A 23,419-nucleotide genomic window follows, 5' to 3' on the forward strand; every position below is an offset into this window, starting at 1 on the left:
CGACCTCTGCTACTTCACTTGCGCCGCCTCGTCCACAACGTTTCCTATTTCCCTGGTGAGCGAAACCAGAAGACTTCAGACCAGCATGTGTTCTGCCATCCCCATCCATGACCACCGAACGGCCATGCCCATCCATCCCCAATCTCATTCGCCCGCCTGCAGGGTCGCTGGATACGGACCTCGCGAGCGCCTGCTCCCTCCAAGGATTCGTGCTCCTCCTACACGGGCTCCCAAATGTGAGCGTGGCCCAGATCCATGATCCACGGGTGGCCATAGGTGCAGCTTCTGCAGTGTGTCCGCAGCAAGGAAGAGGAGGTTCATCTCTTACTCAGTCGTTTTCGTGGAGATGAAGTGGAAGTAGGTAGGACATTAATTGGTGGCCAACGGGTTGTTGATTTGCATCTTTCTTCTATGCGCAGATCCACTTTGTTTTCCATCTATATTTCTGTCAGATCTGGATATTTTTATGCCACGATTTTTTTCAGGCCAACAAGAATTCTGTATGTATCTCACCATAAAACTAACTATTGCATTATACATCCGGGCAATGCACATGTATTCTTCATTAGAAAATCTGTCCAGCATTTGTAAAATTGGTTAATTCAAGGTTCAACTCATTATTGAATGGATCTGATGTTGTTCCTGGTGTGCAACAAATTCTTGACATGTTCTTTGATATGCAAGTATGCAACAGCGCATTCTTTTCATTTGTATAAGATGGTTAGAAACTGTATTATGATTTTTGTGCAGGAGATTCATGTGTACTAATAAAATAATACTAATGAAATAAATAGAAGCTTGAGTTTTTTGTTAAATGGAAGAACAAACCTGAAGTTTGCTTGATTGCAGCAATTAGATGGGAGCATACATAATAAGTTGTGTCGCTCAAATTAGCTTCAACATGTGACATATTTAATATTTTTTTTGATTGCAGTTGATTTTTGTCTATTGTTGGCACTTTATTAATGCTTTTTTATGTCAAGAGCATTTCGTCCCATCACAATAAGATCGATTCGCCGTCTAGGCTCTGACTTCTTTTTGCCTGAAATCTGTCTGTTCCCGACGCAACATGTACATCTTACCGCTACACACATGGAACCTTATACTCCCTGCATCACATGAAACATATTTAAGATTTATCAAAATTTAGATGTATCTAACTACTATTTAGTGTCTCTGCCGCGAGGATACCCCGCTCAACAAGGGGGTGGACGGAATCTTCAGCGCATCCTAGAAGTCGTGCAGCGTGGCGTGTATCATGGCTCTGGCTATCCGTGGTCAGTCATATTCTACTCCATTGAAATATGCACAACATTATTGCTATTTTGGAAAATAACCCTATCTAGAAAATAACCCTACTTGCCACTAGATGAATTGCTCGATCTTACATTGCAATCGATACCAATTTTAACATCTTGATTGATTATATCCCCATGGAACTTCTGTGCGAACGCTTTTCTGTCCGATATTGTACAATGAAAATTGTACATATAGCTTCTCTCAAATGCCACCTGTTCTATACATAAATTTTCTCTATTAATAACCTTTTAAATTATTATCCTATTAGTTTTCTCTCCCGGTGCGAAGCACGGGCAAATTTCCTAGTCATTACCCTAATTAGTAAATTATTTAAAAATAATAAAAAGCCAAATTGAGTATTATTTTATTGAAAAGTTATTAATAACTTCAACTTTATTAATGAAGTTACTAACTTATGAACTAAATAGTAATATTGCAACCATAGTTCTATATGGTAGAAAACTAGGAACTTATCATTTCATGTGTAATTCTAAAACCCTAATCCAAATTGGAACCCTAGCTCCACTAATTCTTTTGAACCCTAATTTACTTCTAAAACCTGAACCCTAGATCCTCTCATATAATCTTGGTGTTCTAATTTTCATAAATAGAATCATAATAACAATTACATACTTGCCATGCCACATAAAGTTGTAGGAGCCCTATTATCAATAACTGGTAGTCCATGTAGGCATACCTACCCAACCTAGATGATCAAATAGGACCAACCCTAGTTCCTATACTTAGAGGCAACAACTTTAAATATCCATATTTATCATCACAATAATGTGATGAACCTCAGGAGCAACTATGCCAAATCTTGAGTATTACCTAACCATATTCCACTAAACCCTACTAGTGTTGGATATTAATCAACCATCCTATTTAAGAGCCAATTATTCCTTACTTAATAGAACCAACAGTAAAACCTAGACCACCTCAACCCTAATTGATATACTTCTTATTACTTAAGAAGTATGTTCTTCAAAAGTTATTCTTTTAAAGTATATGATAATTAATCATTAATCATGCCCTATAGTACTAAAACTGACCACTGTTCTTTACTTGTTAACATTAAGCCAATTATCATTCTTTGTGTACTCAATTGATTATTAGGCTTTATTATCCACCTGTTTACAATACCAAGTAATCACACTCGAATAAGAACCTTGTATGTGAATCACTCTAAAAGTGCAACACATCCTAAACAAATCATTTCAATTCACTAATCCTAAATCATCGGGGTTAGGTCACGCTTAGAGCGATTGCATCTCATTCTTATGCATTATTGCATCCTTGCCAATCTTTTAAACATCATCCTTACCGGACGATGATGCTATTTCAGAATTTGGAGTTACTACGTATCGAAGACCTTGCTGCATAATCTTGCGGTCAAGAAAGGCAAGTTCATCGCTTGCTCATGTCATTTGAGTATTTTTACCAAATTACTTGCAAAGTACTATGTTTATCACTATCGCATGAAAAGCAAAACCACTATTTTCATAACTATGAATATGACTATGTGGTGGGCAATGGAACCATGGATTGTGTTGATATGGTGGAGGTTCCATTGCAAGGGTTTATATCCATCTAGGATTAAACAACAAATGTCGCCGATGATTCTTGTGCCGTAATACCCGTGTTAACCATAAGATCCGGAGTGGGACGGAGTAGTCAAACGTGTTTCCACCTCTCGTTCATCAACGGATGCGCTTTCCCGTAGTACACTTGTAATCCAAGGGGCAAGGCTGGTGAGGCTGGGGAGTCCTAAGTCCCCACGGCATTGTCCGTAGTACACTTGTCGCCGAAGGAGCAAGATGGTGAGGCTGGGGAGTCCTAAGTCCCCACGGTATTGCGGTCTATGATGGGTTGCAGCTACCGGCGAAGGAGTTTGGTTCGATCCCAGACTGTCGTCGTGGTCGGGGTCCACCCTGAAATATATTGGAATAATGGGACCGGCGAGGACCCAGGTTCGGGGCTTGCAACAAAGGGTGGGTGTTCGAGGTAGCGGAGGAACATGATTGGCTAGACCTTATACCGGGCCTCACACCAAAGGAAGTGTGGACGAGCCTGCAACTCGGTTGGCACCAAGGTTAAGATCTCTTATGGGTAAAGCAACACACCTCTGCGAGTGTAAAGAACCGTGACCTGTCACTCCTGTTCGGGATATGGAGCTGCGAACGCTGCCGGAAAGGAGCTCCATGAAGTTCTAGTAAACCGGTGAAGGCTGACGGACATAGTTCTTCCGAATAAAAGCAACCTTTTGAAGAAATGGTTATGAAAACCTGCATTGGTATTAGACTTTTCTGGTCTAATGCTGTAGCTAGTGCATTAAACACCTCTTTCCTATAATGAACTTGTTGAGTACGCTCGTACTCATCCCACTCTTAAATCCCCTGCTTAGATATGGAGGCATCGAAGGAGGATCTACAGTGCAACACGAAGACCGAGGAGTCAACAACTACTTCAAGGGACAGGAACCTGTCAGAAGAGGCAAATACCACATCCAACAAGGAGAAACCTAGATTAGCAATAGAAAGGAACTAGCTTCCTAAACTGAGCTCCTATTTAGCTAGAATCTATTCATAGCCTCTGTAGCTAGTTAAATACTCTACAAATAGAGTTCGTGATAAGACTAGTCTACGAGTCGTTCTTCTGGAGTTATTGCAGTTTTACCTCATTGTAAAGTAAGAGGTCATGTAATGATCTTATGTAACGAGTCAATGTTGTAATTCTATAGACATGCCTTGGACCCGCATATGTTTCTGTTGTACCACTCTGAGCGATATAATACTAGTGGAACGGTGTTTCATTGGTGTTATATCAGACTTGTATACTACACCATGCAGTGGTATGCCGGGTCACCACATGTCTCCCATGAGGAGGGAGTAGTTCTCCATCGAGGCTCGGGGCTGTACCGGTAGCTATGTGGTTAATCTCTCTCCTATGTGCTTCAATACAATAATCTCATGAGCTGCCTTACATGATTGATATTCATATGATGATGCTTGTAATCTAGATGTCATTATGCTAGTCAAGTGGGTTTTACTTATGTGATCTCCGGAGAATCCTTGGCCCACGTGTGTAAAGGTGACTAGTGTGTGCACCGTGTGGGTCTCTTAGGCTATATTTCTACGAATACTTATTCACTTGTTATGAATGGCGTAGTGAAGTGCTTATTTATATCTCTTTATGATTGCAATGTGTTTTGTATCACAATTCATCTATGTGCTACTCTAGTGATGTTATTAAAGTAGTCTATTCCTCCTGCATGGTGTAAAGGTGACTAGTGTGTGCACCGTGTGGTTCTTGTCGTAGGCTATGATCATGATCTCTTGTAGATTGTGAAGTTAACTATTCTTGTGATGGTATTGATGTGATCTATTTGGTTATGTTGATCTTTCATGCACTCTAAGGTTATTTAGATATGAACATTGAATTGTGGAGCTTGTTAACTCCGGCATTGAGGGTTCGTGTAATCCTACGCAATGGTGTTCATCATCCAACAAGAGTGTAGAGTATGCATTTATCTATTACGTTATGTGATCAATGTTGAGAGTGTCCACTAGTGAAAGTATGATCCCTAGGCCTTGTTCCTAAATATCGCTATCGCTGCTTGTTTACTTGTTTTACTATGTTTCTACGCCTGCAATATTACCACCATCAACTACACGCCGGCAAGCACTTTTACGGCACCGTTGCTACTTGCTCATACTTATTTATACCACTCGTATTTCACTATCTCTTCGCCGAACTAGTGCACCTATTAGGTGTGTTGGGGACACAAGAGACTTCTTGCTTTGTGGTTGCAGGGTTGCATGAGAGGGATATCTTTGACCTCTTCCTCCCTGAGTTCGATAAACCTTGGGTGATCCACTTAAGGGAAACCTGCTGTTGTTCTACAAACCTCTGCTCCTGGAGGCCCAACACTGTCTACAAGAATAGAAGCTCCCGTAGACATCACCAATACATATCACTTGGATTTCAAGGGCAAGAAAATCAACTTACAACCTATGTCACCATATCAAATTGTCAATGAATCTCGTCAGAAAATTGAAGTAAACTTGGAAGATGCACCTATAGAAGACATGAGAGAGTGAAGTAATACCGTGAGTGATATAACGAAAAGTGAGAGAGTGAATTCCTTAGTCTTATTAGCCACCAAAGAAGACATGAGAGAATTTACTGAGGATCCTACAACAATGCCTCTTGTGCTCATGTACAGGGGTACGGTTTTGGTTTCTAACGACATGACCCCTATTCCTCTTGGTGTTTCTAATGTTTTGCAGGAATTCAGCGACGTGTTTCTGGAGGAGGTACCCGTAGGACTACCACCATGGCGTGGTATTGAGTATCAAATTGACTTGATTCCTGGTGCCTCGCTGCCCAATAGGGCGCCATATACGACAAATCCCAAAGAGACGAAGGAAATACAGAAGAAAGTACAAGCGCTACTCGACAAAGGTTATATCCGCATAAGCCTTAGTCCTTGTGCTGTTCCTGTTATTCTAGTCCCTAAGAAAGATGGTACATGGCGCATGTGTGTAGATTGTAGAGCGATAAACAACACTACTATTCGATATCGTCATCCTATTCCCCGTTTAGAGGATATGCTAGGTGAATTGAGTGGTGCTGCTATTTTCTCTAAAATTGATTTGCATAGTGGTTATCATCAAATTAGGATGAAAGAAGGGGATGAATGGAAAACAACCTTTAAAACAAAATTTGGTTTATATGAGTGGTTAGTAATGCCTTTTGGTTTGACTAATGCACCTAGCACTTTCATGAGACTGATGAACCATGTTTTGCGTAATTTTATTGGCAAGTTTGTGGTTGTGTACTTTGATGACACATTAATCTACAACCGCAATGAATCTGATCATACTATACATATTTGACATGTTTTGCAAGTGTTGCGTGATAATAAACTCTATGGTAATCTTGAGAAGTGCACATTTTGCAAAGATAAAGTCATATTTCTGGGTTATGTTGTCTCTAAGCATGGAGTAGAAGTAGATGTGTCTAAAATTGAAGCTATTCAAAATTTGCCTACTCCCATGAATGTGAGTCAAGTAAGAAGTTTTCATGGTCTTGCTGGGTTTTATAGAAGATCTGTGGTCAATTTTAGTACTATTGCTGCACCTTTGAATGGATTGACTAAAAATGGTGTTGTATTTGAGTGGGGCGCCGCCCAAGATCATGCTTTTGATGAACTGAAATGATTGTTAACTTCTGCACCGTTGCTTGCACTTCCTGATTTCAATAAGCAATTTGAGATTGAATGTGATGCTAGTGGTATTGGAATTGGTGGTGTGTTGATGCAAGAGGGTCGCCCAATTGCATATTTTTCTGAGAAACTTTCTGGTGCTAAGTTGAACTATCCTATATATGATAAAGAATTGTATGCTTTGATTAGAGTTCTTGGTTTGGCAACATTACTTGTGGCAAAAAGAATTTATCATACATTCTGATCATGAAGCTTTGAAATATCTGAAAGCTTAATCTACTTTGCATAAGCGTCTTGCTAAGTGGGTTGAGTTCATTGAGTCTTTTCCGTACATTATTAAGCATAAGAAGGGATAATATAATATTGTTGATGATGCTTTATCTAGGAAGAATATGCTATTAACTCAAGTTGATGTTAAAATTCCTGGATTAGAGATATGATGACCCACAAGTATAGGGGATCGCAACAGTCTTCGAGGGAAGTAAAACCCAATTTATTGATTCGACACAAGGGGAGACAAAGAATACTTGAAAGCCTTAACAACGGAGTTGTCAATTCAGCTGCACTGGAAACGAGACTTGCTCGCAAGAGTTTATCGATAGTAACAGTTTTATAGCAGTAGCGGTAGTGAAATAACAACGGCAGAGTAACAAAGACAACGAGTAGTGATTTTAGTAAACAGCGGGATTAAAATACGTAGGCACGGGGACGGATAACGGGCGTTGCATGGATGAGAGAAACTCATGTAACAATCATAGCGGGGCATTTGCGGATAATAATAAAACGGTATCCAAGTACAAAGCAATCAATAGGCATGTGTTCCAATTATAGTCGTACGTGCTCGCAATGAGAAACTTGCACAACATCTTTTGTCCTACCAGCCGGTGGCAGCCGGCCTCAAGGGAAACTACTCGGATATTAAGGTACTCCTTTTAATAGAGTACCGGAGCAAAGCATTAACACTCCGTGAACACATGTGATCCTCACGTCACTACCATCCCCTCCGGTTGTCCCGATTCTTGTCACTTCGGGGCCATTGGTTCCGGACGAGCGACATGTGTATACAACTTGCGAGGTAAGACCATAAACAATGAATATCATGATGAAATAATAACATGTTCAGATCTGAGATCATGGCACTCGGGCCCTAGTGACAAGCATTAAGCATAACAAGTTGCAACAATATCATCAAAGTACCAATTACGGACACTAGGCACTATGCCCTAACAATCTTATGCTATTACATGACCAATCTAATCCAATCCCTACCATCCCCTTCGGCCTACGGCGGGGAATTACTCACACATGGATGGGGGAAACATGGCTGGTCGATGGAGAGGCGTTGGCGGTGATGATGGCGATGATCTCCTCCACTTCCCCGTCCCGGCGGAGTGCCAGAACGGAGACTTCTGGCTCCCGAGACGGAGTTTCGCGATGTGGCGGCGTTCGGAGGGTTTACGGCGACTTCGACTTCTCTCCGTGCGTTTTTAGGTCGAGGCGAATAAGTAGTCCGAAGGGGGGCGTCGGAGGCCAGCCGAGGGGGCCACACCATAGGGCCACGCGGGCCCCCCTAGGCCGCGCCGCCTTATGATGTGGGGCCCTCGGGCCTCCACCTGATTTGCCCTTCTGGCTCCGTCAATATTCTGGGAAAATAGGGCCTTTCATCAAAATACCGAGGTTTTTCCTGAAAGTTGGATTTCTGCACAAAAACGAGACACCGAACGGTTCTGCTGAAAACAGCGTTAGTCCGCGTTAGTTGCATCCAAAATACACAAACTAGAGGCAAAACAATAGCAAAAGTGTTCGGGAAAGTAGATACCTTTTGGACGTATCAACTCCCCCCAAGCTTAGCTTATTGCTTGTCCTCAAGCAATTCAGTTAACAACTGAGCGATAAAAGAACTTTCACGAACACATTTGTTCATATGATGTATATATTCTCATGATATGGCTAATACTTAAGGAGTTCATAATAAGGTACATGCAAATAAGATCATCTAACAGCTATGTCAATCATGAAGAGGTACCAACAATTAATAATAAGCATCATGAATCATGTATATAAGCAAGATTGCAATGTTCATAAGAGAATATGATAGAGTGGTATCTCGCTTGCCTGTATTTGATTGGCAAAACATAAATGCCCGGGCACCTCTGGAGTTCATACAAAGACTAGAAGTAGTGATTGTCAAAGACAAAAGCATCAAAGTTATACCACAATCAATCATATTTTGAGACAAGCATATTATATTAAGAATAACAGTTGTGCTCTCAAGATAGTGCTCAAAGAAATAATGGAGACACAACACAAAAGTAAAAGATTGACCCTTCGCAGAGGGAAGCAGGGATTAACATGCGCTGGAGCTTTTTATTTGTAAAGCAGGAGTAAAATTATTTTGAGAGGTGTTTGTTGTTGTCAACGAATGGTAATGGGTACACCAACTACCTCGCCAACTGGACTTTCAAGAGCGGCTCCCATGAATTATTTGCATTTTTATGTGGCACTCCTTCCAACCTTTCTTACACAAACCATGGTTAACCGAATCCTCGGGTGCCTGCCAACAATCTCATATCATGAAGGAGTGCCTTTTTAGTTTAGTTTTATTATGATGATGACACTCCCCCCAACCTTTGCTTACACAAACCATGGCTAACCGAATCCTTCGGGTGCCGTCCAACAAACACAAACCATGGAGGAGTATCTATTTAAGTTAATTAATTCGGGACTGGGAATCCCATTGCCAGCTCTTTTTGCAAAATTATTGGATAAGCGGATGTGCCACTAGTCCATATGAGAGTCCGTCAAAAGTAAATGTCAAGGTTGAAAGCTAAACACCACATACTTCCTCATGAGCTATGAAACATAAACACAAATTAAGAAGCATTTTGAAGGTTTTAAAGGTAGCGCATGAGAATTTACTTGGAATGGTTTGAAATGCCATGCATAGGTATTTATGGTGGACACTCTGGAATAACTTGGTTTTCATGTATTTGGAAGCACGAGCAGCGTTCCCGCTCAGTACAAGTGAAGGCTAGCAAAAGACTAGGGAGCGACAAATCAAGAGAGCAATAACTGTCATAATCATGCTTGCGTTAAAATAAATTAACTGGGGCATAAAAGTGATACAAGAACTCTGAAGCAATGTAAATTATTGAGGATTAATTGACTCTTGTTCAGTCATATGCATGCGTGAGCATGTGCCAAGTCGATATAAATGAATTATTCATAGGAGGATACCACAATGCCATACTTACTTATGAATAAAACAATGCAAGCAAACATCCATGACATGCTACTCATATTAATAAATTGGAGCTAATCATGAGAGATCATGAACTACTAGACTTTCTTAAATGACATATACCTCACATGAACCAACTAAGCATGCTCACATGGATGAGTATATGTACAAAAATGAAAACAAATAGAGTTCATACCAGCCTCTCACCACAATCGGATTGTCGTAGATCGTCATTATTGCCTTTCACTTGTGTAGCTTGGATAATATAAAATGAAAACCACGCTCCAGCCACCGAAGACCATTGAACTCATGATGAACTTTACAAACCAAAGAAGAACAGCAAATATTTTTGGTGTTTTCGAATTTGAGAACAAGAACAAAAGGAAACAAACAAACAAAGCAAAATCTTTTTGGGTTTTCTTATAGCAAACTAGCAAGAGCAAATAAAGCGAAACAAATGCAAGAAACCAAGATAAACAAATGATGAAGATAAACAACAGAAATATTTTTGGTCTTTTTGTGTTTTGGGCAAGAAACAAAGCAAGAACAAGAAATAGCAAACTAAAAGAAACACAGAAAAGCGAAATGGCAGAAATCTGCCAAAACCTGACAGCAGTACAGAAATCGATTTTTACAAAAATCTTACGTTGCTCAGTTAGAAAAGTGTTCAACTAATGAAAGTTAGATAACAACCTGGGGAACCTGAAAAAAAATTGGCAACTCAAAATAACGTTCTGGCTGTGCGCACGAATTTTTACGGTAACAGCCCAGAATCTGTTTTCAAGCAGCACTTCCCCAAATATCATCTTCCTCTCATTAGAAAACCACTCAAACAAACTAAACAAGTATATACAAGTATCCAGCAACCATAATATGCAAAGAATGAGTGATGCCGGTATACCTCCCCCCAAGCTTAGGCTTTTGGCCTAAGTGGAGTTCAATCCCATCGAGGCCATGAAGTAGTATCCCCGTAGTACGACGAAGATGGATCATATTCCGGATATGTGCTAGAAGAAGCACCCGGATACGTGACGGTGCAGTCGTAGGAGGGCTCGGCGTCCTCGGAGTCATGTCTGCTGGTGGAAATCTTGTATCTTCATATGTTCATCCACCTCCTCCTTAGTGCGCGACCATGGTTCCCTGTCAATACCGAACAAACCCGGTTGGGGAAGAGGGATTTCTTTCTCATCCCCGTCGGCAAACAACATTCTATAGACCATATTATCTACAGTGGAATCAGTGGTAACAAAATGATGGCTTTTCATAGCAGTGATATCAAGCCTCCTAGGGGTTAATGGCACATCATTAGGATCAATAGGAAGCTCTAAGTATGTTAAAATGCGCAGTGCAATAGTTCCTCCAAAAATAGGCCCCCTGTTAGACGAGCGGCGAGCAATAAGAGAGCCAAGATGATAAGATGTCTGTCCAGTAAGTGCAATATTCAAGAAGGCAAGATGGTAACTAGAAATATTGCTAGTGTTCTCCCTACCAAGTATGCTAGTAGCAATGTAATATGCAAAATATTTAATGGGCAGGGAGTTGAATGTTCCTTATCTTGCCCCGTCGAATGGTGCGACAGTCATCATTGGTGATCCCTCGATAGAGCTCCAACAAGTCTCGGGGTTGTCATCAATCCTCCTTGCTGTACCTACGAGGGCAATATCCAATGCACGACAAAATTCTTCCAATTCCATAGTAACGGGATTACCATAGATCTTGAATGCAACCGTCGGATTATATTGCGAGTTTTGGAACTTGAAGCTCTCGACGAAAATTTTGGTGAGCATGTAGTATTGCTCCCTTTCATCTCCAACGTAGGTGGCTAAACCCGCCCTGTTGACAAGGGTGAAGAAATCATCCAATATCCCTGCATTTGTCAGAAAATCATAACATGGGAAGGATGAAGCATTAGGAGGTCCATTGTCCTTTTCGGGCGCAAAGCTAGGCGCGATGATGTCCTCATTGTACGACCGCCTAATTTGGGTGGCGGTCCTAGAAGGCCTCCCGGTGCTGGTTGTTCCCTTCTTGAACAATTCTCCAAATTTGAACTTCTTCATCTCTTTTCTGAAATTTCCAACAAACAATATAAATCTTGATTTGGTGACATATAATTGAGGGAAACTACTATAGGAACTTGCTAGAGTACTAATCATGCATCAAAACTAGTTTCTACCACTTAGAACAAGCATGCAAGCTCACTAAACATGTTACCTACAGCAGCAAAATATTCAAGATATACTCAACCAAACAAAAGTCTACTTGGATAGGCGGAGGAGTCACATACCGGAGAGCAAATATGCCAAATTTCGGGCAGAAATCTGGGCTGAGCAAAGAGATCGAAAAATTCTGAGCTCTTGAGCAAAAACGCGAGTGAGAGAAAGTTGGTTCGAGTTTTTTCGGGAGAGAGAAGATGCTGGGAGAAAGAGATGAAGAAGTGGGGCAAGGAGGGGCCCACGCCACAAGGTGGCACCCTGTGGTGCCCCACAGGTCATCCTCTGGTGCTCCCAGGTGCCTCGTCGAAAAATAGGACAAACGGTGTAATTTTCGGGAATTTTTGAAAACTTTGAAAAATGCACATTTCTGGGTATTAAATTTATTATTACTGGCCAGGAATTTTTTTGAAATTTCCAATTAACTAAAGAACTTTGAAAATTAAAAATGCTACAGCAACTAGAGCAAGTGGAGGAAGAAAGAGATGTTGTTTACCTCCTCTATGCATATAAAAGGTATTTGTTAACAAGGTTGATCAAGTCTTGCCGCCAAATAAATTTTACATAACATAAGAAGAAATAAACCTCAAATCAATCATGTTACCTTGAATTGTATTGATATGGATCCAATCACAAGAGTTTGATATTCTTCTTTAGGCTCATATATAGGGAAATCAATAGTTCCCACTTTGATATTTCACACATTACAAATAGTATTAACTCCGCACGCTTTCTCGATCCTCTTGGGGAAAATAGACGGTGTGCTCCTTATCATCAACATTGAAAGTAACCTTTCCTTTATTGCAATCAATAACAGCCCCTGCGGTGTTAAGAAAAGGTCTCCCAAGAATAATAGACATATTATCATCTTCAGGCATTTCCAACACAACAAAATCGGTTAATATCAAGCGGTTATTAGTAACTTGAACAGGAACATCCTCACATATACCAACAGGAATAGCAGTAGATTTATCAGCCATTTACAAAGATATATCAGTAGGTATCAACTTATCTAAGTAAAGTCTCTTATAAAGAGAAAAAGGCATAACACTAACACCGGCTCCCAAGTCACATAGAGCAGTTTTAAAATAATTATTCTTAATAGAACAAGGAATAGTAGGTATACCTGGGTCGCCCAACTTCTTTGGAACCTTACCTTTGAAAGAGTAATTAGCAAGCATAGTGGAAATTTCCTCATTGGGGATTTTCCTTTTGTTAGTAACAATATCTTTCATATACTTTGAATAAGGAGGCAATTTAATAGCATCAGTCAAAGGGATTTGCAAGAATAAAGGTTTCATCCAATCACAAAATTTATTATAGTGTTCTTCTTCCTTTGATTTTAGTTTCTTAGCAGGAAAAGGCATTTGCTTTTGTACCCAAGGTTCTCTTTCATTACCATGTTTCTCGAGCAATAAAATCTTCTTTAGTATACTTTTTATTTTTAACATGCTTTTCGGGTTCTTCTTCAACTTCTTCTTTATCGGGAGTATCATTCTTATCATTATCTTTATCATGTTCATTACCACTTTCAGTTTCAGCATCGAAATAGAAATACTATTAGGATCATTAACGAGGTTCGAGAGGATTCTACAACATTTTTATGTTTCTTCTTCTTTTTCTTAGAAGGAGCTCTAGGTTCAATGCGTTGAGAATCTTGTTCAATTCTTTTGGGATGTCCTTCAGGATATATAGGATCCTGGGTAGAGACACCACCTCTAGTTGTTACTTCATAAGCATGTTTTTCTTTAGAATTATTTCCTAACAAGTCATTTTGCACTTTAGTGAGTTGATCAATTTGAGTTTGAACCATATGAAAATGTTTAACAAGCATCTTAACATCATTGGAGGTTCTCTCCACAATATCATGCAATTCACTAATAGCTCGAGAATTTTCCATTAAATGATTCTCTACTCTCATATTAAAATTTTCTTGCTTAACAATATAATTATCAAACTCATCTAAGCATTGCGCAGGAGGTTTTGAATACGGAATATCTTCCCTAGTAAAGCGTTGTAGGGAATTTACCTCAATCATGGATGAAGGGGGAATTGTCTCACATATATCTTCTATGGGAGGTAGATTCTTCACATCTTCAGATTTAATACCTTTCTCCTTAAGAGACTTCTTAGCTTCCCTCATATCTTCATCATTCAATTTAATCATACCCCTCTTCTTCAATATCGGCGTTGGAGTTGGTTCAGGCGTAGTCCAATCATCATGATTCCGGCCTATTTTAGCCAATAATTCTTCAGCTTCGTCCGGAGTTCTTTTCCTGAAAACACAACCAGCACAACTATCCAGGTATGCCCTAGACTCAATGGTTAATCCACTATAAAATATATCAAGTAAATCATGCTTTTCCAAATCATGGTCAGGCAGAGCTCTAATAAGAGAGCAAAATCTCGCCCAAGCCTCGGGCAATTTCTCTCCATCTTCCTGATCAAAATTATAAATTCTCCGCAAAGCAGACATGTTGAGCACTAGCAGGAAAGTATTTCCGGAAGAAAACATCAAGCAATTCTTTTGGACTTTTAATAGAACTAGGTGGCAAACTATTATACCAAGTTTTAGCATCATCCTTTAATGAGAATGGAAAAATTTTAGCAACAAAGTAAGTTCGCATCTTAACATCATCAGAAAACAAGCTACTCGAGTAAATAACTCGATCATGTGTTCAACAGCACTTTCTTTTTCAGTACCACAAAAGGGTGTTTTCTCAACAATAGCTATATGAGATAGATCAAGAGAAAAATCATAATCTTTATCCTTAATGTTTATAGGAGATGTGGCAAATTTAGGATCAGGAGACAGTTTATATCTAACAAGTATGTTCCGCAAGCAACTTTTTAATTTTTCTTGCATCGGTAGTAGCATTGCATTTTTCAATAAAATCATCATCAAGTTCCACATAATCTTCATCAAAATCATCACTAGAGTATTCAAGTTCGAGTGAATTAACGAGGTGTAGTAACATCGGGAGTTTCAGTATTTTCAATTTGTCTAGACCTAGCAATTGTAGCATCTAGAAAAGTTCCCAATGAACCACTATTATCAAGCACAGCAGAAGCATTATCAATATTATGAGAGTTTTCGGATTCAGCGAAGTACCGAGCATTTGAAGCATGTGGCGGTGAAAAAAGTTTATCAATCACGGATGGTGAATCAAGAGCAACGAGAGGTACTCGCAGTTGTACCTTTTCTTGTAGTGGATGGTAATATGGCGACCTTAGTATCGCGAGGTTTACCCATGATGGAGAATTTGCAGCGAACAATATCAATCCAAGTGAACTTCCAAATAAAGCTATGCTCCCCGACAACGGCGCCAGAAAATAGTCTTGATGACCCACAAGTATAGGGGATCGCAACAGTCTTCGAGGGAAGTAAAACCCAATTTATTGATTCGACACAAGGGGAGACAAAGAATACTTGAAAGCCTTAACAGCGGAGTTGTCAATTCAGCTCGCACTCGGAAACAGACTTGCTCGCAAGAGTTTATCGATAGTAACAGTTTTATAGCGATAGCGAGTAGTGAAATAACAGCGGCGGAGTAACAAAGACAGCAGTAGTGATTTTAGTAAACAGCAGGATTAAAATACTGCAGGCACGGGGACGGATAACGGGCGTTGCATGGATGAGAGAAACTCATGTAACAATCATAGCAGGGCATTTGCAGATAATAATAAAACGGTATCCAAGTACAAAGCAATCAATAGGCATGTGTTCCGATTATAGTCGTGCGTGCTCGCAATGAGAAACTTGCACAACATCTTTTGTCCTACCAGCCGGTGGCAGCCGGGCCTCAAGGGAAACTACTTGGATATTAAGGTACTCCTTTTAATAGAGTACCGGAGCAAAGCATTAACACTCCGTGAACACATGTGATCCTCACGTCACTACCATCCCCTCCGGTTGTCCCGATTCTTGTCACTTCGGGGCCATTGGTTCCGGACAACGACATGTGTATACAACTTGCAGTGTAAGACCATAAACAATGAATATCATGATGAAATAATAACATGTTCAGATCTGAGATCATGGCACTCGGGCCCTAGTGACAAGCATTAAGCATAACAAGTTGCAACAATATCATCAAAGTACCAATTACGGACACTAGGCACTATGCCCTAACAATCTTATGCTATTACATGACCAATCTCATCCAATCCCTACCATCCCCTTCGGCCTACAGCGGGAGAATTACTCACACATGGATGGGGGAAACATGGCTGGTCGATGGAGAGGCGTTGGCGGTGATGATGGCGATGATCTCCTCCACTTCCCCGTCCCGGCGGAGTGCCATAACGGAGACTTCTGGCTCCCGAGACGGAGTTTCGCGATGTGGCGGCGTTCTGGAGGGTTTCTGGCGACTTCGACTTCTCTCCGTGCGTTTTTAGGTCGAGGCGAATAAGTAGTCCGAAGGGGGGCGTCCGAGGCCAGCCGAGGGGGCCACACCATAGGGCCACGCGGGCCCCCCCTAGGCCGCACCGCCTTATGGTGTGGGGCCCTCGGGCCTCCACCTGATTTGCCCTTCTGGCTCCGTCAATATTCTGGGAAAATAGGGCCTTTCGTCAAAATCCCGAGGTTTTTCCTGAAAGTTGGATTTCTGCACAAAAACGAGACACCAGAACAGTTCTGCTGAAAACAGCGTTAGTCCGCGTTAGTTGCATCCAAAATACACAAATTAGAGGCAAAACAATAGCAAAAGTGTTCGGGAAAGTAGATATGTTTTGGACGTATCAAGATACTATGTGATTTGTATGCTACTGATCATGATTTTGCTGAACCATATCGCTTGTGTGCTATTGGTAAAGCATGAGAAAAATATCACATACATGATGGGTTCTTGTTTAGAGCTAACAAACTATGTGTTCCAGAATCGTCTGTGCGTTTGCTCTTATTGCAGAAATCTCATGCTGGAGGTTTGATGGGTCACTTTGGGCGTGAGAAGACGCTACTCATGCTAGATGACCATTTTTATTGGCCAAAGATGAGGCGGGATGTGGACAGATATGTGAAGAGATGCATTACTTGCAACAAGTCCAAGTCCAAGCGGAAGCCTCACGGTTTCTATACTCCGTTACCGGCACCTACTACACCTTGGGAAGATATTAGTATGGATTTTGTGTTGGGTTTGCAGCGTACCAAGAGAGGGCATGATTCCATATTTTTGGTAGTGGATAGATTCTCTAAGATGTCACATTTTATTGACTGCCACAAGAGCGACGATGCGTCGCATATTGCTAACCTGCTTTTCAGGGAGGTTGTACGTCTACATGGAGTCCCGAAGACTATTGTTTCTGATCGTGACGTAAAGTTTATGAGCTACTTCTGGAAGACGCTTTGGAGAAATCTGGGGACAAAGTTACTTTTCAGTACTACTTGTCATCCCCAAACTGATGTGGTGAATAGAACATTGTCACAACTGTTGAGATCCATGATCAAGAAGAACCTGAAGGAGTGGGAAGATTGTTTGCCGCATGTGAAGTTTGCTTAAAACATGGCGGTACATTCTACCACAGAGCTGTGTCCCTTTGAGGTGGTGTATGGTTTCAAACCCATTACTCCGCTGGATTTGTTGCCTCTACCCATACATGAGAGAGTCTATATGGAGGCATCCAAGAGGGCAGATTTTGGGCGAAAGATTCATGTGAAGACTAAAGAGTTGATAGAGAAGAAAGACAAGAGCAATGCTGCAAGGATGAACAAGAAGCGCAAGGAGATGTTGTTCGAGCCTGGTGATATGGTCTGGGTACATTTTCGCAAGGATAGGTTCCTGAAGCTGCGGAAGTCCAAGTTGCTTCCTCGTGGTACTGGTCCTTACAAAGTGCTTGCCAAGATCAATGATAATGCATACTATATAGATCTTCCAATTGATAAGTTTGGTGTCAGCAATTCTTTCAATGTGGCTGATTTGACACCATATGACGGAGAAGACCTTGGAGCGTCGAGGTCAACGCCTTTTGAAGGGGGGGGGGAGATGATGAGGACATCCCTATTACTACACTACTACCTCCGTCATTACAAGATGAAGACGATGCTGCTGTGAAGCTCAAGTCCAATGAAGTCAGGATTGGAACAATGACACGAGCTCGTGCGAAGCTACTTAAACAACAGGTGAGTTTGTTCCTAAGTGATACTTTGATCGATGAGAACTTCATACTTCCTAAGTCCTATTACTTATGTATGATCAGGTATGAAGAAGGAGCAAGCATCGCACGAGGAGGAGAGGAGCAGCTGGACAAGAAGCTGGACGTGAAGCTGGACATGAAGACATCCCATGGACGCGCGAGGGAGGAGCGGGATGCATGCGCGAGAGGAGGAGATGCAGTTCAGGCCGGCGCCAGGCCCGGTCAGACCGGCCGTGCCGCCGGGCCACCCGGTCCCAGCCCCGGTCCGACCGGCTTCCACGCCGGATCAGCCCGGTCCAAACCGCGCGCCACGCTTGTGCCAGCCGGGCCACATCCAGTAAGCCTGGAAGCTCAGCCGGTTTCCACCCGGCGCCAGGTCCGGTTTCAACCGGCCTAACCCGGTCCCAGGCCCGGTCGACCGGCCCCCAGACCGGCCGTGCACAAGTCTGTCTCGACCAGATCCCGATCTGGGTCGGTTATTCTTGTAGTTTTCCGACCTGAGGTCGTCCTGAACTCCTATATAAGTGCCCAGGACGCCCCCATAATAGTTTTAGACCACGTTTAAGATAAACCCTAGTTCATAGTTGATTGCTTTGCAACTCTAGTGAATCCCTACACCATATTGCCTTGATTTGGTGCAATACTGGAAGTCTTGTGTGATCTGCTGTTTCATTGGGAATTAGAAGGTTGCAACTTACCGCTTCATGGTCGGCGGCTACGTGCGCAAGTGTGTGGAGTTGTGAATATCTTGTAGGGTTGAGAGCTGTTGCATTGGCGACAGAGACCAATCGAGAGATCTCGTTGCATCATACAAGTTATCATACACTTCATCATCAAGTTATCTCCGCTGTGTTCATCCCGTGATCATCATCACCACCGTTGCTTACTGAGAAGATCGGGCCACCCCTTATCAGGGTTGGGCCGTTCGGCCTGGCCGCATCCTCTTTTTTTCAGAAATTAAAAATGTAAATGAGGTACCGTTGGATTTGTTATGAAAAATACTTCAATATAAGACTAAATTTTGAACAAAAATTTAAACTTTATAAAACCAAAATTTGACATACATGTCTATGGGGCTATAGTGCCTTTTTAGGGTTTAATTTTTTTTCTCAAATGAATTTTTATAAGTTTCAAAACCTCCGAATAAAATAGAGTATGGTTGGCAAATCTTTTAAAACTAAGGTTTATGAAAACTCCATTTTGAAAAATTACTTTTAAATAACTTCAAAAGTTTTAAATCTTTGTGAATTTTCAATCAATTTCAAACAATCAAGCATTAAATTTATTTTTATTTTTCATTCCAAAATTTTGAAAATTTCGGGATGTGACAGTCCGTCTATAAAAGAATATCGTAAGTTTATCTAAGATGTGTCTAAACGCTATTTAGTGTACATATATATCCGAACTTAGGTAAATCTTTGGCATCTTTTTATGGACAAATGAAGTATAATTTTTCTTCGGACGACTTAATAAAAATAGAATATTGTGTTACGAAAGAATAAGAGTTTAAAAACCTCGAAGATTTACTCATATTTTTACACTTGTATAAAAACTTTATTTTGTATAATCGCTATAAACATCTTATGTATCTCTACCATGTACTTATTTCCTTCATTCTTTAATTAGTTGTCATGGATTTATTTAGATTCACGTGTGTCTACACACTAAAACATGTCTAATATATATAAATCTAGATGAATCTAAGTTAACTAATTTGAAATAAATGAAGTACTATTCACTAAGTATATCAAGATATTTGATTGTGAAAAAAAGCTTCGACAGAATGGTCACTTGGAGTTATTCTTTGTCTTGAAATCGTACTACTTCCTTCATCTGACGAAACTTCTCGAAGATTTTATTAAATTTAAATGTATCCAGGTAGATACATTTAAATTTAAATAAATCCAAGACAATTTTTCTAAGGCTGGAGGAGTACTTAATAATCATGTACGCCATTTTTCTCTCCTCGAAGCGGGCTTTCGCCCCACCGCAGTATAGCAAATACACAGATATAAAAGTTTGAAACTAAAAAAATTCTAGAGCAGCAACACAAAACATGCCCAAAAAAAGACATGAAGGCAAAGACGAAGCATCGAGACAACAATGACCCTTTGTCTATGACCCACCAGGTTCCATGTATTCCAAGGCACCCGTACCAGAAAAACGCCATCAACGTGGCACTGCTACCCGGACCACATCGCGAATTCCCGGGATGCATTTTTTTTTCCCGTGCAAAAAGGCTGAATAAGGAAAAGTTTGTCGGCGTGTATATGGTATTTCCGCATCAGTCGCTGTCAACCTCACAGCAATATTAACGTGTTGTGCTTGCTCTAGAAAATAGTGTTCGTTGTTTTTCTCGTCTTATCTGCACCCGTGCTGAACAGACTTCCCTGCCTCCAAAATACCACTTTGATAACTGTAGACAGTTCGCGTCTGTACACTGTGTATCGTCTTCTAGCTCCAACTGTGTACTGCAGGTCGTTTCCCACTGTACTACCTCCGTTTTAAGGAATAAGGCGTCATTGTTTTACGTTTTTTTTGATCAAGAATTACTTAAAATAGATAAACATTGTTTGTATAAAATTAATATTATTGAAAAGTTCTTTTCAATACGAATCTAACGATACTAACTAAATATAATATAATTAAAATTTTGTTGCTCAATTTTTATGATCCAAGTTCATCTTAAAATAGTTGCCGTTCTCGGGTCTCGATGCAAAAATGGCTATGTTGCCGAGCTTCTGAGTTTCTTGCTCCGTTTCAAATTAGTTGACTCAAATTTGTTAAAAATTTAAAATACGCATGTGTTTACGCACTAAAACAGTCAGATATATAGTATCTAGATAAAGATGAGCCAAGAAGAGAGTACATGTCAAGAACAATGAAAAAGTAGCTGGTATTGGTCGTCCTTTGCAGCCATGACACTAGTTGCTCCCGTATGAGTCGTTCTGTCTAAAATTTTGAATCGGGGCTCTAAGTATCACATGCCCCCTTTTCTCTGAATTCAAACTCCCTGGCAGCACGACCTGATTGGTGTTATTGTTTGGCTACATAACTATACAAGTGGATAGGGATAAGCAGGTTTGACCGAGGTAGTTCACGTGTCGTGCAATGGAAGACCAGCGAGTCTATTTTGTAAATTATATCGAGTTTGAATGTCCGGGGCTATATAGACTTTTTCACTCCTAAGTTTGTGATATAATGTACTTTTAGCTTTGCCAGAAGTCAAACTTATTTAAGTTTAACTAACTTCGTAGAAATGAGTACCCACATGTATAATGTCAAATTGATAAATTACAAAACTACATTTCAAGAGGAATCTAATAATACTAATTTAATGTCATCAATATTGCTACATTTCCACATAAAGTTAGTTAAAAATAAATAAGTTTGATTTAGCAAAAATTAAGTTAAAAGTGCACTTCTTTATGGATGGAGGAAGTAGTTTAGATGTCAACTTAATTTGCAAGCACAATGACACCCTTTCCATGATTCTATTGTTTCTCTGTCGATCTGTAGAAGATTTTGAAAGGCGCACCAAAGTTCTTGCAGGCCACATTTTATTATTCAAGATTGAATGTACGGACCATTGACCTTTTTATTAGAATTTCGACTTAATTCGTATACAAAAGGCTGTTCCCTCTCTATGATTCTATTGCATCTCTCCATCGATCTACAAAAAGAATCATGATTAAATTAACAGCTTATGAATCGATCAAGGCTGCACGTTTTCTTCATCATCAAGAAGAAATGAGCTGCTTGAAGTTGATGGGCGCGGCGAAGCCCATCTTCACCGGCGCGGAGAAGATGGCCTTGGCGCCCTTGTTGGAGGTTGCCTGGGTGCCGTGCACCCCGTCCCAGAACAGGTGGTCGTTGCGGTTGCCGCAGTAGGTGGCGTTGGGCACGCACCCGGTCTGCACGCCGAGCCTCCCGCCGCCGCAGCACGCGCTGGCCACGTCCCTGAACCCGGCGGCTTCCGGGTGCGCCGTGAAGAAGGTCACCAGGTTGTAGGAGCTCCCCACGGAGTACTTCATCCCAGGCAGCGCGGCGGCGAGCTTCGCCATCACTCCCGCCAGCGCGTCGTTGAACCCCTTGGCGAGGGCGTTGGCGGCGGGGACGCATGCGGTCTCGCCGGTCGGGGACTTGGCGCGCATCGCCGGCACGCAGCCGATCGGCGGCACGTCGACGATCCCGAAGCGGCGGGCGCCGAGGGTGTAGAGCGTCTGGACGTGTTTCGTGTAGTTGGAGAGGAGGTCGGTGTAGAAGGACGGCGCCTCGGCCGCCGTCCGGTTCTGCAAGATGAAGGCGAACATGTCGTTGCCGCCGTCGCTGATGAGGAAGAGGGACTTGGACAGCAGCGCGTCGACGGCCGCGGAGCCCTTCCCGCCGGTGTACTCGGCCATCTTTGACTTGGTGGCCGCGAAGAGCTCCACCTGCTTGGTCAATGTCAGGGTGTTCCCCTGATCGGTCGATCCACGCAAACATGAGAAACAAATCAGTAACACAAGAACCAGGACAAATTAAACACGGACAAGAAGTGAACGCATTATTCTACTCACGGTGGTGTCGAGAATGCCGGAGCCGCCGGAAGCGTAGTTGGCTCCACGGAAGCCTCTGAAGATCTGGCGGCTCGTCTGCGGCGTCAGCGACAGGTACGCCGGCGGGCTCCTCTTGAAACCCAGTATCCTCGCTGCATTATTTGAGTTTGCACCGTGGCGTACTTGCGTCAGCCAGTTTCATGTGAAAAATGGAAATGGATGCCGTAGACGAGAGGACGAAGGGACGTACAGATGGAGTCGGCGACGTTGTAACCGTTGCTGAACCTCCCGGTGGCCCTCGACTGCGGGAAGTCGATGCCGTAGGGGAGCTGTAGCGGGGCGTTCCCCGGCAGGTATTGGTTGTTCCCGACGTCCACCGTCGAGTCGCCGAACACGTACACCGCCGGCACCAGGTGCACCTCCTCGCGCCGGCTCGCCACTGCCGCCGGCAGACCGCGGCCGCAGACAAGGAGCACTGCCGCCACCAGTGCCATCAAAGCCTTGCCATTGGCCACCCTTGCCCCCACCATGGTTCTGCGGCTATACCTATGCCTGTTTACAACAGGTTTCAGATCGGATTTGCTCGTACGCTATAGCTTTTCCAGCCGAGCTAGCTACTCCACTATTGTGGGTTTGCTGATAGGAGATGAATTGGAGTGCAAGGTAGGCAGTTGGGTGTAGATGCCCACGCCCGAGAATATGTGCTTGGAATGGTAGCGGGGCAATCTACCTGTGAGTCGTCCGAGCAAAGCCCCAGCCTCCCCTGCCTATT

The 23,419-nt window shown here is 42.0% G+C and overlaps 1 protein-coding gene across 1 annotated transcript; it reads right to left on the reverse strand.

Annotated features, from left to right (window-relative positions):
* Window positions 1–21,687: 21,687 nt before the first annotated feature.
* LOC124688294 (GDSL esterase/lipase At5g55050-like) lies at window positions 21,688–23,177 on the reverse strand. Its single transcript, XM_047221986.1, has 3 exons — window positions 22,898–23,177; window positions 22,669–22,799; window positions 21,688–22,569 (listed from the first exon to the last, which is right to left on the reverse strand). Exons 1-3 carry the CDS (start codon window positions 23,175–23,177, stop codon window positions 21,850–21,852), a joined length of 1,131 nt encoding a protein of 376 aa, XP_047077942.1. The 3' UTR covers window positions 21,688–21,849.
* Between the last annotated feature and the right edge of the window lie 242 nt (window positions 23,178–23,419).

Source organism: Lolium rigidum, chromosome 2 (genome assembly GCF_022539505.1).
Source record: "Lolium rigidum isolate FL_2022 chromosome 2, APGP_CSIRO_Lrig_0.1, whole genome shotgun sequence".
In the NCBI taxonomy this organism is placed as follows: Eukaryota; Viridiplantae; Streptophyta; class Magnoliopsida; order Poales; family Poaceae; genus Lolium; species Lolium rigidum.

What these genes read in the sequence shown, in the direction of transcription:
- LOC124688294 (XM_047221986.1), bottom strand. Translation starts at nt 23,177, where the DNA reads ATGGTGGGGGCAAGGGTGGCCAATGGCAAGGCTTTGATGGCACTGGTG. An exon ending in CAACGTCGCCGACTCCATCT is followed by an intron (nt 22,800 to 22,897) that starts GTACGTCCCTTC and finishes CAAATAATGCAG; the next exon opens with CGAGGATACTGGGTTTCAAG. An exon ending in CCGGCATTCTCGACACCACC is followed by an intron (nt 22,570 to 22,668) that starts GTGAGTAGAATA and finishes TCGACCGATCAG; the next exon opens with GGGAACACCCTGACATTGAC.